Raw genomic sequence first — 20,094 nt, 5'->3', positions numbered from 1 at the left:
TTGTCCTCTCAATGGTAGAAGTAATAATATTTTCTGCCAATTGTGACTTCTGCAACTGGACGCCTTGTGTCACTTCACCTCATATTCATTTTAGCCACACATTAAAAGTGGATAATTTACATTTCATGTTTCTTTTACTATCTGGTAACCAGAGCTGTAATAAATATTTCAGGCTCCGATCATGTTTTGTTCAAGAAAAATATTAGGTTTCTCCTTCGTTTATAGTTCACAATGTTCCCCAGTATTCTGAGATGTTTTTATATAAATCTCTCATTTATTTTTATTCGCTGGTATCATTTTCTCAAGCAAACGTTGAGAAAGAAAACAATTTGGGCTTGTGTTCACTAAAAATAAATAAACCTTAGAAAATAAATAGATTGGGCTCAGTATAATTCTGACATCGTAAGACCTAGTAAAAAGAATAATCCAAATGGCAGGAAATGTTATCAAGATTAAACTAAACACCTACATAGTAACAACCCAATTTCCTTTTTCTTTAATCGTTACAGGTTAAATGACAATTATAGCTTTATTGACTGGCGGGGAAGAGGGAGGTTCAGTAGCAGGAAAGGAATCGAGAGGGAGTTTTTACAGCGTGTATTTCCAATCACTATCATAAGTGAAGGTTGGAAATGTGAAAAGGATTCTAGAAGTTAATAGTTTTGAGTTAAGAAAGATGACTACGCTGGCAGTGGAGCGCAGGGCTGCCTAGCAGGGCTGTGGACCTCAGTTCACCGCATGAGGGCGTGGGGAGAGGGAGGCAGGGGGGCGGACTGGGATCCAGCCCATCTGCTGATCCTACCCAGGTCGAGGAAAAGTAAAGTAGCCTAAGTCTCACAAAGGCGCGCTTCAAATGAGAGGTGGCTAGTGAGCTTTATCTACCCGACTCCGAGAAACTCTTCTGACAAGCTTCAAGTTCCCTTCCCCACAGAACGCAAAGAAATTCTTACACATCTCAGATTCTGACACTGGGTCCCAGGTTTTAAATTGTCTCCTGTAAGCTTTTGCTAGAGATTACTCAGCTGGTCAATGACTTAACAGCTTTTCCTGACTCTTCTTTCCCAGGTGAGTTTCCATGTCTTTTATGCATGTGGTTTTATTGTCTATGTGAGGTGCTTTTTTGTTTTGTTTTTACCCATTCCACTTCGCCGAGAGTAAAGACTGAAGTAATTTGTGCTTTCCTCAATTAGCACAAAAATTCCTCGAAGACAGCCCACTCTCCAGTGCCGTCCCATTCAAAATATCAATTCCTGAGGCACCACTCCGTACTCGCCTGTCTCTCGTCACGCTGCTTCTCTACATCTCAGTGTTTAGCGCGGCTTTCCTCTCGGCTGACGCAGTTTTCCACCTCACCGTAGGGGGCACGGCACAGCGCATGCGCAGGTTTCTGTGCGCGTGCACGTTACGGCGCCTGCGGCTGTCCACGTGGAAGCGTGCGGGGATAATATAGCGATTGTAGCCGGCGGTGACGTAAAAAGGTCGCGCCGTAATTCAGTGCGTAAGGCTTCCGCGGGAAGGGATGCTTCTCCACAGCAGTCATGGTCCGCAGCAGTTGCTTATTGTTGAGAAAGGTCCGTGACTTGTGCCCTTTTCCCTGATGCGGGACCCTTGGTACTTCTAGCCCCACCTGAGGGCTCTCGTTCTCCCTTGCTTCTCTTCCTCCCCACTTTTTCTTCCTGGGGGCCTCGTTCTTGCTCTTTTTTTCTACCATAGTCCTCTCCTTTCAGCCCGTCCAGGAGTCAGGCTTGTCCTGTGAGCAATGTCTACCCAGCATGGTTAAGACGGTTGTTTGGGAATAGGGTTTGATTGTTTTCAGTGGAATTGTTTGCACGTGGGATGAAGAGCTGGGATAGCTACCCGCTGTTTAGGCACACAATGTGGTATGCGTGGAGTGTAGTTTTGACTTTTTCTTTTGGCTCAAGTAGTGTATTCCCCTCTCCCCCCATTTTTTTTTTTTGCATTTTCTTTCTTCTAAGTAGTAATATCCGTAACCTGTTCTAACATATTTTTTCTTTTGAGTGTATTGTTATTAAAAGCTTTTTAAAGACGACTTTTCATCAGTAAACGAAAATCGGTGACTTGCCTTCTTGCAAAAAACTAGGTCAGCTTTTTGGCAGTGCAGGTTTTAAAATCGTTTTTGTAAAAAATTTTACATTTTTTTTTTCAGATTTAAAAACCTCTTTAAGATCCTTACTAGCAATGGTTTTTGAAACCTGCAGGCATCATAGTTGGGTCATTACCTTATTGCAAAGGACGAGATTGGGATATTCCTTTTAAGTTTGGGTTCTAAATCTCTGAGTCTGATAAATCTGGAGCAGTAAAAAATGTGTCACGAATTGAAAGGAGCTTTAAGAACAGGAGTTTTCTTTTTATCGGAGAAAAGGCATGGTTAGTAATACCTGAGTGAAGTTATACTTTATTCAACCCTCTGTTTTACAGAAAATCAGTGGTCAAAAGAAAAGGGACTTGTAAAGAGCAGAACTTGGGCATGTATGGTAACTAATCCTTAAACCAAAAAAAGAAACTGCTGCATTTTGTGAATATGTTATTAAGGTCTGGCTACTTGTATAACTTTACTGCTGTAACAGTCACTTCCGAACATGTTTGCCCGGGGAATCTATCTCTTCACTTATCTGTGAAGCGTTTCTGATCTAGCCTTACTGAACCAAAGCCAAAGTTCTTCATCCCCATAGAAAAATACCCAGCTAGCCTTTAAGTTCATCTTTTATTTATTTCTTCCACTCTTAACAATACTGTTTCATAACTGTATTTGCATACTCAAATGAAAACCTGCACTTCAAATCTTTGTGGTGCAACCATCTACTACAATCTCAGATCTAGACTGAGATTATCAGAATCAACAAAGGAGCTTTTGATAAATGTGCTGGCTTAACCTATCCTCATCCCTTCCTCCTGAGTTTAATCACAGTGGTCAGTGGAGTGTATTGAAAAAAGTTCCCAGATGTTTTTGATACTTAAAACTATCCTGAATGGCTGAAGATGTGAAGGTTAGCTCAGGAGGTTAAGACATAGGATCTTTACCTCCAAGAAGTTCTTGATTTGGTGAGGGAAAAAGAAATAAACCCCAAATGCAGTATATGACTTGTAAAGGTATAAAAGCAATAATGAATTTGCTGAAAGCCCAGCAAAGTTAGTGGTAAATGCTGATTACAGGAATTAAGAGAGATGTTTGAAATATGATATTCAGATGGGTTTATGATAGAAAAGAACAAATGACATCGTAAGTAGATGAAAAGCATGAGCACAATGCCATGGAGAAGTGACAGTATATCATGTAGTAAAGAGCAAAGAAAGGAAGAAGATACTGGAGGGGTTGAATGAATGAAAATGAAATTGGAAGTGTAGGTTAATAGCTTTGACTATAGTACTGAGAATATTAGACTTTATTTCATAAACAGCAAAAAATAAAAAACCAAGAATGGTTTTTGAGTAAGGGAGAAATATGGTTAAAGATCAGATCCATTTTCAGAAAAATAGCTCAGGCAGTGAGACAATGTGTAGAAGAAGAAATGACTAGACACTGAAAGACCAGTTAGAAGCTAAAGTAATGGTCAGGATACTAGAGGAGTTGGTTGCGATAAAAAGGAAAGATAGTAGGGCTTCAGGAAAAGAAGCAGGTATACTCAAGAGTACCTCATATGTAGTCTCAATGAATAGATAAACTATGGTTTTATTATTTGGGAGAACATTGGAGGAACAGAATTTACCTAGGGAGAAGTTTGGTTTTGTTATACTGCTGTGTATTGAGGTGACTATTATCCTTTCAATACCTGAGAACAAGTTACATATTTAAGGGGTTTCAAATATAAGTTAAATACAAATCCAGATCTTGTTCTCAGTTACTTTAGACTATGACACTTACATCTGGTGGAGATGTCCTGTGTTCTAGCTGGACATAGAAAATACCTCACCTATGCAGTAGTTACTGGTACAGTCTGAGATCACATAGGGGAGAAAGTCTAGACTGAAAAATGGGCCAATGTCAGAGACCTTCAGGATTGGAAGGATAACTATTGATAATAAAAAACAGGGTCTTAACAGAGTTAATCTAATGGAAAAGGAAGATCAGACAGGAGGTAAACTAAGAAGGTACAGCAAATTTGGCATAAAGAAAGCCTTTTTTTTTTTTTTAGGAGTTTTAGTGGCAACAAAGAACTAGAAAGAAATTGTCTAAATTGGTAAGCACATTTGGTATACAGATGTTTTCTTCCTCTCTTTCTCTTTTTTAAGTATGGAAACTTCATTGATAACCTAAGACTCTTCACCAGGGGAGGAAGTGGTGGAATGGGTTACCCTCGCTTAGGTGGAGAAGGTGGAAAAGGTGGTGATGTCTGGGTTGTAGCCCAGAACAAAATGACTTTAAAACAACTTAAAGACAGATATCCTCAGAAACGGTTTGTGGCTGGAGAAGGAGCAAACAGTCGGTAAGTATTTACTGAATGACTTTGATTTTATGAAATTAATTCCTCCTAGAGATTATAAAAAAAATGTTAAAAGATAAAAATGTAATTGGCAATTTGAAGTAAATAATATCCTGGATTTGTAACTAAGGGAAAATCTACTGTATTTATCTCAATTCTAGTAAAGATAGAAAGTAGGTACTAAGGGATGTTTTGAAGCTTTTAAACTTTTTATCCTTTTCTTCTCCCAATGTCTGTTTAAAGTACTCTCATTTGAGGTCAGTTTTTTAAAAGCTTTGTTATTCAGTGGATTTGCCATTTTTTCTGGTTTATTTTTGTTGCAATGATCTCTTCATTTCAGATATACAATATTTTAGTTCATTGTGAGTTAAAATGACTTATGGTGATAACTTAAATCATTACTTACTATTATTTTTATTGGGACACAGTAGTCTAAAATGCAATAAATAAATAGGGACAATTTTATTTTTTTCTGTATTATTTGGGCATTTAATGTCTACATTAGAAGAATTGATTGCTAGTCTTTTTTGTATATCATTGTATTTGCTTGAAACATAAACCATTAAATCTAACAGGTCTTATTTATGTTAATTTATTTTTTTCATAGAGTTAGTGCACTAAAAGGCTGCAAGGGAAAAGACTGTGAAATTCCGGTACCTGTTGGTATTTCAGTAACTGATGAAAATGGTAAAATTATAGGTAAGTGTACTGTGGATTCTAAGGTTGTGAAAAAGGTGCACATTTTCTGAAATTGTTTGAGAGCTGTGAGGAGTAGCACCTCTTGGGTTTCAGGATTTTTTTTTTTAAACATTAAGTATTTTAGCTGCTAGTTTACAAGAGCTTTTAAAATGTTTATATAAAAGTCATTCAGAATTAGCTTCTAGATTTAAAATTGTTTTAAAGATGTAAGAGTATTTACTCAGTTTTAAAACATGTAACTAGCCTTTTTTCAAGCATTGCAAAAGTGCTTTTCCAGGGTCAGACTTTTGATAGAAACTTGATCCTATTGTTTTGCCCTTTAGAATTGTAAATTGGAATTTCCTGTCATCTATTTCTCAAAGAAAAATGTCATTAGTGATTAGCTCCACTTATTAATCTTTGCTCAAAGTATCTCTCTCTCTTTCTTTTTTAAGGAGAACTCAATAAAGAGAAAGACAGAATTTTGGTAGCTGAAGGAGGTCTTGGTGGTAAATTACTTACAAATTTCTTACCACTGAAAGGCCAGAAACGAGTAATTCACCTTGATCTAAAACTTATAGCTGATATAGGTCTAGTGGGGTAAGTATCATTCATATTTTTATTTTTATACTTTCAGAGAGGTAGTTTATAAATAGGAAATAAATATAAATGGTAATTTGGGACAAGCATTATTTCTAGTTTATAGAATGTGTTTATTGTTTGTGTACTTTGAGAATATGCTGCTAAATATAGTTATTTTCATATTGCCAACATAGAATTTCATAGTTGCTGTTCATTTGTCAAACATCATAGCAATTGAATAGACCAGTGGAAATGTTAGAAAGTGAATAAAGAAAAATCATAGTTATGAGGGTTTATGAGTCATAGGTTCTGTAATATTATATATTTTTCAGGAACAATATGGGCAAAAGAGGGTTTTGTGAATAAGACTGAGAATCCAGCCATTTACTCTCTCATTTGGTAGAAAAATATGTTTGAAGTTCCAAAGAGATGCCTTTTACAGCCTAAGAAGAGCATAGCAAGGCTGAGAAGTAAAAATGGGGTGGTGATGGGGGACTCAAGTGAGACTATTTGGGTTAAAATCTTAAATCCTCTGGAGGCTGGCTGGATACAGTCTCTTTAATATCTTTAATAGTGGGTAGTGATAGTTCTGACCTTAAAATGTTGTTGGTGAGTAAGATACTGTGTTTGTAGCACAACACATGCCTCGGATTTATGAATGCTCAATGAATGATTGGTGGCTGCTATCATTGCATTATATTGCCAACTTAATGGAGACTACATCTAGTGAAATACTAAGCTTTTCAGAAGTGGACTTGGTATTAGCCAATAATTAAAGCATCATGATTCATAAGCACAGTGTTTAGCATGTATGCTAATCCTTTTAAATTAGGCAGCTATTCTTAAAAAGTTACTAATGTGAATCCCAGCATCCTTGTAGCTGGTTTCAGAAATGAACTGAACCTGAGATGAAAGTTATCATATAATACACTTGTCCTGCTGTTAACAAATCTGATCTTTGCATAGGTTGGATTCCAGCCTCTAAAAATTTCATTAGGTACTTTTCAAGAAAATTTCAAGTATCTTCTTTAATCATTAGCATTCTTTTTCTTCTTTTAAAGTTGCTGGTGTTTTTCTGTGCTTAATCATTATTATGAAAATATGAGGATGTTAGAAAGACATAAGCAAGTCCAACTAATGATAATCATGGCAAAAATGATTGCACTTTGCTTTTCAAAAAGTTACAAGAGCCTGAGTATAGCAGGATATAAGAAAATACTGTATTTCCAAGGGAAATGAGTCATTAAGAAAGCTCACATAATTTTATTCAGAATTTGATAGAAATATTTTAATGAGAAAAATTGTTTGAATAACTTATAAATTTGTAGAAAATTCCAAATTAATATTTGCAAAATATTGCTTTATTATTCCAAAGGGAAGTTTGGAAAAAATTTGAAATAATCTTAATTTGAATGAAAACTGTGAAGACAGGGGTCACATTTGTCTCACTGATTGCTGTATTTCACATGGCTAGTATATTGCCTGATACAAGCTAATGCTCAATAAATATTTGTTGTTTTTTTATTGATATAATTGACATATACCATATTACTTTCAGGTATACAGTGTAATGATTTGATATATGTATATATTGTGAAATGATCACCGTAAGTCTTGTTAACATCTATTACCATGTAGAGTTACAGATTTTTTTCTTATGATGAGAGCTTTTAAGATTTGCTCTTTTAGCAACTTTCAAATATACAGTACTGTATTATTAACTATAATGACCATGCTGTACATTATAGCCCCATGACTTATTTACTTTACAACTGAAATTTTGTACCTTTTCACCCTCACCCACCGCATCCCCTGCCTCTGGGAACCAGCAGTCTGTTTTCTGTATCTATAAGTTTGATTTTTTTTTTTAAGATTCTATATATAAGTGAGATGCTATGGTATTTGTCTTGGTCTGACTTATTTAATTTAGCACAATGCCCTCAAGGAACATCTATGCTATTGTAAATGGCAAGACTTCCTTCTTTTTAATGGCTGAATAATATTCTAGTATGTGCACATGCACATGCACGTGGGCGCACACACGTGTGTATATATGTATGTATATACACCCCACACTTTCTGTATGCATTCATCTATCCATCATTGGACATTTAGATTGCTTTCATGTCTTGGCTATTGTAATAATGCTGTAGTGAACATGGGGGTACGTACATCTTCTTGAGTTAGGATTTTTCTTTTCTTTGGATAAATGTCCACAAATGGAATTGCTGGATCATATGGTAGTTCTATTTTGAATTTTTTGAGGAACCTCCATACTGTTTTCCATAGTGATGGTACCACTTTACATTCCCATTTGTTGAGTAAATTTAATGAAAATATCTGAATGAAATTTAGAAAATCATCTCTTAATTGGCCCCCATTGTAGGCCTTTCTTTATTTAGCAATAGAATCAAAGCCTTTGAAACACATCTATAACAAAGATGTGTTTCCTCATCTTGAAATTTAAGAGATTAAAGATGTGTATAAAGTTTCAAGGATAGTCACTTCATTGTTTACAGTTTTTTAGAAAAAAGTTAGGCAAATAATGCTTATTCGCAGAAAGAAAAAAAAAAGAATTGTCTATTAATCCCATCATTAAGAACTGACTTAATATTGGTATATGTCTGTCTACATGCATATTTTTTGCAGTGTTATTTACAACAGTGAAAAATTGGAAACAACCCAAGTGCCTAACAATAATATATTAGTCAAGTAATTTACAGTGTTCCCTTGAAAGGTGTTCACCTTACATAATTCAGTTTAAAAAAGAGGCCACCCAACTATGAATAGTCTTTCAGCAAAAAAACGAATCAAAACTGAATTTGATCAAGGCTTTATATCTACTAATTTATAGAAAATCCAGGGCAAAGGAGCATGGTAAATGACATCATGGGTGTCAGCAGAAAAATCCAGATTGTGGGAAAAAAGCTCCATAGGACAAATGACCCAGTTTCTTTAAAAATAAAATTGAAAAGGGAAACAAGATGGAGGGGGAGTCTGTACCAAAAGAAATTCAAAAGACACATCAACCACTTGTAATACACAGACTGTATTTGAGTCTCTGTTTGAACAAATAAAATTTTAAAAATTATTCAGAATGTGCTAATATTTGTTGAAGCTAGATGATGGCTAAATGGGATTCATTACTCCTCTCTACTTTAGTGTGTGTTTGAAAGTGTCCATATAAAATGTCTAAAAAAATCCGCAAAACAATGTAAGAAGTATTTTGTTAGTGTTTAGCTAGAGATGGTAGATTGTAGGTATTTTTATTAGTTTATTTTTGTTTTCCTATGATTTACAAGGTTTTGGGTTTTTTTACATAATTTGATTTACTCTTAATATTGAAACATCTTCATTGTTCATAAATTAATCTTCACCTTTGTCATGAGTATATTTTGTTCCTCAAGTTTTTTAAGATTGTTTTAAATTTATGTTCTACTTCTAATCCCAGCACTATTCAGGAAGCCTGCTTCTTGGAATGCTAGGAATTCAGAGATAAGCAAGTATTAATAATACTGATACTTATTGTAACATATAAATTTATTTCCTCATTTCAGATTCCCAAATGCTGGAAAATCCTCTTTGCTAAGTAAGATTTCTCATGCAAAACCTACAATTGCAGATTATGCATGTAAGTATATATTTTTAAATATGTGGAGGTAAATTTTTAAAGACTAATCTTTGAGTATGAATAAAATGATAACTTTGAGGGTAGCCTTAGTTTGAAGGCTCTTGGCAGATAGAATACGTGCATTTCCCATTAATCTTTGAAACCTCCATAGTTCTCAGCAGAATTCCTAGTACTTGTTAGGCCCTGTTGCATTTATTTCTCTGTTGCATAGTCATTTATTTGGTTTAGCTGTGATTTTATGAGCACCTTACCTTTATCAAGCACTATGATAAATACTAGGAAGCCTGAGGTGAATTCTTTCATTCATTTAGCAAGTATTTATTTCTAGGAACTACATTAAGTTCTAGATTATGCAGAAGAGAATATTGTTTTGACAAATACTGAATTTGTTTTGTTGAACTTACAGACAAATGGAGAAAGGCACATATCTCACTAATGAATATGAGAATATAATGTGATTCTATGAAAGAATGTAGGTGACTGCTTTAGATTTCTTTAGGGAAGTGTGATGCTGGGGCTGACACGTGAAGAATAAATGTGGACAGTGGAGGTGAGGGTCTTTTAGTCTGAGGAAATAGTGTGTACACAGAGGCTCGGTGGTGACAGGGAGTGTTTCTCTAGAGAACATGTGGTAAGTGAGAGAATCAAGATGAGGCTAGAGATGTAGGTCAAGACCTGTAATAAGACCATGTAGGCTGTATTTGATCTTTATGTCTTAAGAGCAGTTGATAGCCTTTTAACAAGGGATAAACTGATTAGATTTGCTTTTCAAAAAGATCTCTGCATGTAATATAGAAAATGGGTTGGTGTGGGACATAAGTGGATCTGGAAAGAACAGTTAGTAGGACTGGCTATTGCAGTAGCTAGATGAGATACAATGGAAGCTTAGACTAAGTGGTGAAAGAATATGATAGGATCTCTGCCATAATTAAACAAGATAGTATAGAATGACATTAAACTGGAAAATAAAACTAAACTGTTCTAAAATCAGACTCTGATAAAGTAGAATTAATCTGTACTACTAACTACTGTAAATCACATGGCCAATATTTTTTGTCATCATACAGGGGACTCTTGAAAAGGAAAGAGGGAAAAAAAGCAAAAAGTCATAAGAAGATGGCTAGTGCAGATTAATAAAGCTTGAGGATAACTGAATGAGAAAGGACTAGACAGATTTCACCCACAGACCAGGTGATAGAAGCCTAAATTCTTTCCCCAGCCCCAGCACCTTTACCATGCTCCTTAAAAGTTCAATAGAGGAACTTTAAGACCCACTAGTTAGACTTACGCTTACACAGATTGTAAAAATCTATACTTTTCCAAGTATATCATAAATAGCAAAAATAATTGTATCTTTCATTTCAACAAATGAGAACATAATTAGATTTTTTACAGAAAAGAAATAGTTTATTTTATACGTAATTCTAAGACAATTTTGAGAGTACAAGCCTTTATTCTAGCCTTAATTTATTATTGTTTTTTCTTTTAGTTACAACATTAAAGCCTGAACTTGGAAAAATTATGTATAATGATTTCAAACAGGTGGGTACTTTTAAAGTAAGACATTTGGTTAGAAATTAAAGTATTTGCTTTGATACTTAGACCTTATAATATTTGGCATTTTGTGTTAGGGGTAAAAAGGTAGTAGTAGGATTTTGGTTTTGAAGTGAAACCATGATCAAATCAACTCTGCTGAGCACTGTCAGAGTAAAATATTGTATGAAAATGGAACTTTTTGTTCTTCCAAAACTTAGGTCCAGTTTTGTCATAACATTGTATCTTTATCTCCTTAATCTGTTTGTTCTCATTGCAAGTCCATGTTTTACTGCCATACTTGATTATTGACTTCTGTTTCCTAAAAAATTCCTATCTCCTTTTAAGAGTGGACAGTAGTCCTGGTAGAATATGAACAGTAAAGGAACAAAGGTACCAAATAATCAATGACATACAGAATTAAAAAAACTTGAGAAACTTCAGAGCTATGTACTAAGTAAGTGTCTGCTGAATTAATATCCTTGTATACTTTTCATGAATTTAGAAAATTGAAATTCTTAGAAAAGTTCATATTGAACAATATGGTTTATGGAATTTTAAAGAGAATTTATGTGACTAATAACTGTTAAACTAAGCCCTAAAATCCCTACATTGTCAGATTAGTAAGTAAAATGGGATTCTAATTTCTGATAATAAAGGATTTTGATTCTTAATACATTTCTTGTAAGGTATCTTGGCTTTATAAAATGCAGTGATAATCACAAATTAGGAACTGTTTATAATGGAAATATGAAAATTGTTGGATGTAATTGTTTTTGTGGTTTTCATATATTTTTCTTTATTATCAAACCATTTAATTTTGTATTAGGTATCGGTAGCTGATCTTCCTGGTTTAATAGAAGGAGCACATAGGAACAAAGGAATGGGCCACAAATTCCTCAAGCATATAGAAAGAACTAGACAACTACTTTTTGTTGTAAGTCATATGCATGTCAATGTAATGTTCAAATGAATGTGAAAATCAGTGAATTTAGTATACCTAGAAATTTTTTATAATAATACAATTTAAAGTAGTAACATATATTATTCCACTAAATCTGTTTAGATGGGGTCAAATATGAGTTAGTAATTCCTTAAGATTTTCAATATACTACTTAATTATATAGTATCAACTTTCCTATGTCACTTGTAGTGGTGTGTTATACATAAGATTGTGTATATTGGTATAAATTGTCTTGCCTGTACTGGTTTTTCATGTTATTAATGATTGTGATTTTATCAGAATAATTATAGTTATCTTAAAACATTAATTTCTCTTATTCTGAATTCCTAAATAACCAATAGAATGTAGATTAAAAAATTATTTTTAGCTTGAGACAGTAAAACATTTCAAAATAGAATTGTATAGCTCTTGTTCTTTTGTTAAAGGCTATCTCTGTCCCCTTTTTTTTTTTTCTTTTTTAGGTTGATATTTTTGGATTTCAGCTTTCTTCCCAAACTCAATACAGATCTGCCTTTGAAACCATAATACTGCTTACAAAAGTAAGTTTTATGTTTTATATCTGGTCTAATATTTAGGCAAATAGGACTGTATGAAATAATATATCACAGTTAGAATGAATATGTATTCTGCCTCTGCTTTTTAAATCTTTGATGTCAATTAAAGCTGTCTCCAGTTTCTCAGTATTTACCTGCTCCTCGAATTATTGTAATCAGTAAAACCATCCTTGATTCCAAATTCCTATTACATGTTTCTCAGACTGTATCTTCTGCAAACTTTTTATTTCTACTTCTTAGACTATTTCTCTGTCTACTTTTTAGGCTCTCTGATACATAGATGTTTCAGTTGTGCTTTAGATCAGCTGCCTATTGGACACCTTTGATTGGATATCTCATTAACTTCTCAAATTTAATATGTGTAAAACTGTGACCTTTTTTTTGACGTAGACGGGAGGTAATTAGGTTTACTTATTTCTTTATTTTTAGAGAAGGTACTGGGGATGGAACCCAGGACCTTGAGCATGCTAAGCATGTGCTCTACCACTTGAGCTATACCCTCCCCCCACAAACTGAACTTTTTTTTTAAAATTCTCCAATCTCCCCCCAGCACTTTACTGACTATGTAAGCAGGAAACCAGGTGGTAGTGATTCTTTCTCACCACCTACATCAAGCCTGTCAGTTTTATATCCTAAATTTCTCTGAAATTCAGCTACTTGCCTTCCTCCGCACTGTTAAAATCATCAGCCCCTCTTACTAGGATAAGTCTCTCCTATCTGGTCTTCCTGCTTCCAGTCTTCCAAGCCATTTTTTATATGGGAGCTAGAGTGATCTTTGTTAAAGAACCAAGCTGATGTATGTTCCCTGCTGAAAACACTTTGATGGTCCTCCATTGCTGTTAAGTCTAACCTGAACATGGTTTAACAGATCTGGCAAGGTTGGGTTCCTACCTAGCAAGCCATCTCTGTCACCACCCGCTCCACACCCCTTGCATCCTATATCTAGCCATGTGGTTTCTAACGCAACGATGTTATTTACCTTCAGGACTTTTATATCCTATATCCTTTACCACTTTTTGCCTATTATCGATAATGCTGCTGTGAACATTTGTGCACAGGCTTTTGTGGACATGTTTTCATCTCTCTTGGGTATATACCTAGGAGTAGAATTGTTGGATAATATGGTAATTCTATGTTTAACATTTTGAGGAACTGCCAGACGTTTCCAAAGTGACTGCAGCATTACATCATTTTACAGTCTCACTAGCAATGTATGAAGGTTCCAGTTTTTTCATATTAATATCAACACTCATTGTGTCTTTATTTTAACCTTGTAGGGATGAAGTGGTATTTCATTGTGGTTTTGGTTTGCATTTCTCTGGTGACTGATGATGTTGAGCATCTTTTCATGTGCTTATCAGCCATTTGTATGTGTTTGAAGAAATGTCTATTTAGATTATATGCCTATTTTAAAATTCTGTTTTCTTTTAATTGTTGAGTTGTAAGTTCTTTATGTTTTGGTTACAAGTCTCTTACTAGGTATATGATTTGCAAATACCTCCTCCCATTCTTTCAGTTGTCTTTTCATTTTCTTTGGGATATCTTTTGAAGCACAAAATTTTAAATTTTAATCAAGTCCCCTTTGTCTATTTTTTCTTCATACTTTTAGTGTCATATCTAAGAGACTGTTGCCTAATCCACGGTCACAAAGATTTACTCCTAGGCACACTTGCTTTTTCCAAGAATAATACAGATAAGCATTAAATTGTCGGTATTCAGTTCTGAATTTTATCTATGTGCTTAAAAAAGTCCAAATACCTGTAGTTGTATTTGTGCTCTAAGCACAAAATCACAACTGTCTCTAGGATGTCACGTGAGCTAAAATATATTAGCACATGACACAACCAGTAAGCATTTTCTGAATTTCCTTTGTTAATTAGTTTTGTGGTTGTTGGGACTTACTGCATTTCAGAGATGTGAATGGGTTTTAGATTACCCAGGCCTATAAAGTAAAGAAAGATGTTACCATATTTGGTCATTTGTATAGATATTTTAATAAAATTATTTCATTTTTATCTTTTGATTTAAAGGAGTTGGAGTTGTACAAAGAGGAGCTTCAGACAAAACCTGCACTCCTGGCAGTTAATAAAATGGACTTGCCAGATGCTCAAGATAAATTCCACGTACTGATGAGCCAACTCCAGAATCCTAAAGGTAAACCTATTCATTCACTTAATGTCAATTTAATGAGTACCTACTATTTGCAGAGACTGGTAGAGAAATCAGTAGAGAAAAAAAAAACTGACAGTTGCTACTCTTAAAAAAAAATGAAGAAAGAACACGTACCATATGAAACATTCAAATAATACTGTAACAAAATAATCATCAAATTTCAGAATCTGGGATATGAACATTAAGTTGACAAAAGAAGGATTAATTTGAACTGAAAAGTTCAGGCTTCATGAAGAAGTAAATCTTAAACTGGGCCCTTAAAGAGTTAATGGGTTTTGGATCAGAAGAGGAAAAAGTCAGCATCTTCGTGTGAAGTCTTTTACTTTTAGCTTATTTCACAAATTCTTGAACTTCATTCCCCTAGGATGTGAATTTAAAAATGGAGCTAACTGTTTAAAAACGAGCTGAATACTAGTTTCTCTAGTATACCTTGAATTTAAAAACAGAGCTAAAGGAATTATGTATCTTTGCAATGCCAGCTTACTAGGTCTCTGAAGAGTACTAGTCTTCTAAAAAGAACTTGAGTCCCTATGTATGTGTGGCACAGAATAATAGATGCTGTTATTCCAAAAGAATTTATTTATTTGAAATTTGTTCCTAAGTAGACTACTTCATGTAAGGGAACTTAAAGGGAATCTCCATAGTTTTGAATATTGATCTTTGCAGAACACTCTCTATCCTACAGTGATGGTGTTTTCATTTTTCTGAGTCTTCTGGAGGACCTCTTACACAAATGAGGAAAGTAGGGTGGATAGTAAGTGGCTAACATATTTTAAATAGACCCAATTTCTGTGTTTTTATCCTTGGGATAAAAATTAGAGAAAATAAATTTAATATACTAGGACTAGCAGACAGCACAAGAAGATCCCCTCTTCTCTCTCAAAAATCTCTCACCTGTATAATTTACTTACTGGAGCTGTCCTTGAGTTAATAAGTTATGCTGAGGATACAAGTATCCCCTGGAATTAGTAAACAGTCTTTATTCCTTTATGTCATTTGCTTTATGAAGTCATTAGATGTGTTTGCTAGTTGGTCTTGCAGAAAAGGGAATTTTCAGAGGAGGTACCAGGAGGAAGGGTAACCCAAGAGTTTGTGGCTATTTCGGACCATCATAAAATAAAATATAGTTCTCTCGGTAATAATTACTGAATTAGCCTCTCAGACTTCCTTGGGGGTATATGAGTCTCGAAACCAGTCTCCATATTGGCTTGTCCAGTCTCTTTCAGCCAGCCTTTCCAGTTCATATTGGTGTTGATCCATCCCATGAGTATGCCATCCCCCTTTCTGTTGCCTTGGTGACAGAGAAGAGGAGAAAGGTATATAACAGCTGTCAGCCTCTGTGGAGTAATAGATTGGATTCATCTGAAAATGATCTCTCCTTTAACTCTCCCTGCACCCTTTTCTATTTTAGTATGGCTCCTAGCACCAGTGATGATAAGCCTATCCTTTGAGATAGTCAAAGGCTACCTGTGTACTGAGACAAGCCGTATATCCCAAATCCCAAATTACGTTATTTTTATAGAAAAGTTCTTTCAAAGAATCTATGTTGCCTCACTTTTGAACTACCCCAAAATAAAATTTCTTGTCTCTGTAAATAAATAATCTGTGATTCATCTTATTTACAGTTAATTTGGTTTAAAATATATTCATATAACAAATATTTACTAAACACCTATCATGTGCCAAGAACCTTACCATTGTCACTAGTAAAAGCCAAAGGTTCAGGGAGCTTATTAGAGAAGGAAAAAAGAAATTTAAAATGCTAAGTTTTTGGTCTATCGGTTCACAAATCAAACCTTAGCAGAGTTTTGACTTATTTTCAAAGACAATGAAAATCAGCTTAGTTTTTTATTCCTTGTTTCAGATTTTTTGTATTTATTTGAAAAAAACATGATTCCAGAGAGGACTGTGGAGTTCCAACACATCATCCCCATCTCTGCAGTTACTGGAGAAGGAATTGATGAACTTAAAAACTGTATAAGAAAGTCTCTGGATGAAAATGCCAACCAGGAAAATGATGCACATCATAAGAAGCAGTTGCTTAATTTACACATTTCCAGTACAGTATCTTACAGTGAGCCACCATCAAAGAACGCTTTTACTAGTCCCAGAATGGATGTAACGTCAATCAATTAAAAATGATATTGAAATTATGTTCATTTGAAAGCTTTTCCACAGACAGTTTTTAGAAGGTTAGTTGTTACTAATCTGATATATATATATGCCATCATTCAAGAACCATACTTTTTACAGTTGTTTTGAGGTTGTCTATCAACAGCAAAAAAAAGTAACTGCAGACTAAAAATGACAGTTTATAATTTTATGGCCAATTCACCTATAATAAAATCCTCTGATATTCCTACCTTATGATGTCCCTAGTGAGATCATTTTTTAAATTATATAAGAGGATACCCTAGAGTAGTTTTAGAAGGAGCAACTAGGTTTTGTTTGTGTTTTTGAGTCTGTCTTGTACATGGTCCCACTAAAATATATAGTAGTTCTCCTTTTTGGAAAATTTCAAAACCCTAAATTTGAGTATATTCAGTGGTGATAAAGATCACTGATAATGTTTAACACAAATTAACAGATAGATGGTTGTGATTTCAGCTTTTGGAAAATTTTCTTAAGTATGAAAGTGTTTTTTCTTGCTTTGGAGCACACTGATGTATGTCTCATTTTCTTGCATCCTTGTCTGTTTCACTGTCTGCCTTCATATTTTACTAAAGAGAATAAATGGGAAATGCCTGAGTTACAAATTAGACATTTTCTCAGAATGAATTGTATTATAAAATATACATGTGAATTGTAAAAAAAATAAAATAAAATTTAAACAATGCAAAACATATAAAGTAAAAAAGAAAAGTTCCCATCTTTGTATCAGGCTCTCCAGTTCTTCCCAGAGAAAACCAAGGTCAATAGTTTCTTCAGTTCTTGCAGAAAATTTTTATGCATGTCTTTTTGCCCAAATGAGTTCATTATATATACCTTTCCAGTTTTTTTTAACAAAACAATAGCAAGCTAATGAGCTTTTAAAAATTATTCTTAAGTGCTACTTTTAAAGTATTAGGAATTGCTTTGGAATTTAAGGCTAAGTGAAGTCTTAACATGTGGCTATATTATTAAATAAAAATGTCACTATCCTTCTACTTATATTTCTTCTGATAGGACAAATGTTTGTGACTTCTTATAAATATTATTTCACTTGTATTTGTTCCGTTTTCTCTTCCCCACTTCCACCTCCCATCCCAGTCCCCATATCCCTGGCTTTTCTTGTGTTTCTTTTCATTACACCAGGTATTTATTGAGTGTCTCCCATGTGCCAGGCACCGTGCAGGGTGCTACATGTACAGTGTTGAGAATAGACAAGACCTGCTTCCCTCATGGGTCTCACACTGGATGGCGGAAACTGCAGAGGATTAAAATAGCCTGGTACCCCCGTACAACAAAGAAAGTAAGAGTCAGGAAAGCGTTTGAAATTTGAACATCCTTACTGATCATAGTGACCATGTTTCATATTGGGTATGTCTTGCATTTATGACTTGTGTAATTTTTCTCTTTTTTACTTCCAATGTTTCCTAAATGTAAATAAGTGGCAATGTGCGAAGAGTTTCATCAGGTGGATTTCTGAAGTTCTGATCATCTTAATAATAATTATAATAATAATAATCTTAGTTTCTGCCATGACAAAGGATAGTAGATGTGTGTTGAGGATTAAGAGGAATTGTATCTTATTTGTTATGTCGTAATGCCCAGGTTACTACTCCTCCACCAACTGAAACATTTTATGTGGCTCACTAAAATGTTCTATTATTTGGTTTTTACTTACCAAAAGTGTAATCTATGTACCTTTTTCTGATGGTTGATTTTTATTCTAAATGAGAGGAGAAAATCTGGATTCCTTTTTTATTTTTTAGAAAAATTTTGAAAGCTTAAAGATTTATTTTGAAGCAGATATTTTGACTATTTACTTTGTCCGTAAGCAAGACTTTTAAAATGTTTATCTTTCAAAATACATACTTTTTGGAATACTTACTTCTTATATTTCTGAATGGCCAGGGTATCAATATACTATATACAACAAATGTTTACCAAGTCCCAGTAGTTCTTGCAGAGCTTGCTATGTCAGATTCATTTACCATCATGGATTATAAGTTTATACTACCAGACACTGTCAAGTATTAAGCATACTATACTGTAAGGTTGGATTTGTGCTCTGAAGATTTTACCTATGAATAAAAAAATTCTAGAAACTGGGAGCGGGGCTGGAGTCTGGGGTATAGGTATAACTCGGAGGTAGAGCACATGCTTAGCATGCACGAGGTCCTGGGTTCAAGCCCCAGTACCTCCATTAAAAAAAAAAGAAAAAAAATTCTACAAACCTATTATATTGTTGTTTTTGTAATGTACATCCGTATTATTCTTATTTATCATAGCAAAATGAACTTTATATAAAATTAATGTTTTCTTTTAAGTGGTAAACTTGTATTAGTTATATAATCAGGGGGAAAGTCTGCTTTCATAATGGGAAAAATAAAGTCAAGGGTATTTTATTTCAGGTTTTATCCAGTTAGTTTTCTTGTAAAGTTATGTGTTTTGTTTTAGCTCAGTGTTCATTTACTTTGGGAAAGTAGAGGTCAGAGTTTCCTTTGATAAAGTTAATGAAAGCTACAGATTTGTTTTTCTTGCTAAAAGTGCACATAAATACATAGAATATTTTCCAAGCAGTTTCACAGGGTTTGCAGAGTTCAGATAAAATATTCAGTTAACAAAGGTAACTTCCATCTAGACATCTGTAATACCAATTAAGATATTAAAAACAATGTTTCAAAGCAGCATGTAAGTATACTTACAAGCTATAGCTTAAAAAACAAAAATGAAAATGAGCAATCATTTAAATTATAAACCTATATAAAAGACACTTTATTTCAAAAGTATAGCAACCTTTCTTTTTTTAAGACTAAATTGTGAATTTAATTGAATGTATATTTTTAAGTCCCTTAAGAATATCTCTAATTTGGTTTAAATCTGCTCCTTCTTGTGGAATAGACAAGGGAATCAAATCCAGAAATTTTGAGTGCATAGTCTATGCTAGTAATCATAATACATGGTGATGTTTTCATATGCTGGGCACTGTGCTGAGTGTTTCACATATATTATCTCTTTTAAACAATAAACTGTATTGCTTCCTGATCATTTATTATTATTTAAATTGGGTGGTAGGTACATGAGCATTTGGGTTATTTTTTTTAACCTTTTTATGAATCTAAAATATTTTATAATTTTTAAAAAGCCTTACAAAATTTAGATAAACCTTGAAATTTTAGATAAATTTACCTTGAAAATTTAGATAAACATAGTTGATGAATGTTGGCAGACAACATGCTACAGTTTTTACTGTAGAGTTAAATAATAATGAAAAATACTTTTTTTTCCTTAGAGATATTTCGGAGGAGCATTCTGTTTTCTGTTTTGTGATTGGAGTTGGCAAATAGAGAGAATCAGAAGACTCTCTAGTTTTGAGGGGGTGTCACAAGCCAG

General features: G+C 34.1%; 1 protein-coding gene across 2 annotated transcripts; it reads left to right on the top strand.

The window, feature by feature from the left end:
- Positions 1-793: 793 nt before the first annotated feature.
- GTPBP10 (GTP binding protein 10) lies at positions 794-19,747 on the top strand. 2 transcript variants are annotated; one of them, XM_032484039.1, is made up of 10 exons: positions 794-1,065; positions 4,252-4,445; positions 5,050-5,141; positions 5,576-5,720; positions 9,260-9,333; positions 10,823-10,875; positions 11,696-11,803; positions 12,292-12,369; positions 14,415-14,538; positions 16,421-19,747. In XM_032484039.1, the coding sequence occupies exons 2-10, from the start codon at positions 4,306-4,308 to the stop codon at positions 16,690-16,692; spliced, it is 1,086 nt and encodes a 361-aa protein (XP_032339930.1). In that variant the 5' UTR covers positions 794-1,065; positions 4,252-4,305; the 3' UTR covers positions 16,693-19,747. The 2 variants fall into 2 exon arrangements, with proteins under 2 accessions (XP_032339930.1, XP_006193852.1); XM_006193790.3 differs by lacking the exon at positions 794-1,065 and adding an exon at positions 1,426-1,571.
- The last annotated feature ends 347 nt before the right edge of the window (positions 19,748-20,094 follow it).

The sequence above is a fragment of the Camelus ferus genome, chromosome 7 (assembly GCF_009834535.1).
Source record: "Camelus ferus isolate YT-003-E chromosome 7, BCGSAC_Cfer_1.0, whole genome shotgun sequence".
NCBI classification, from domain to species: domain Eukaryota; kingdom Metazoa; phylum Chordata; class Mammalia; order Artiodactyla; family Camelidae; genus Camelus; species Camelus ferus.
Note: the sequence above shows the minus strand (reverse complement) of the source record. Positions and strands in the feature narration are given on the sequence as shown.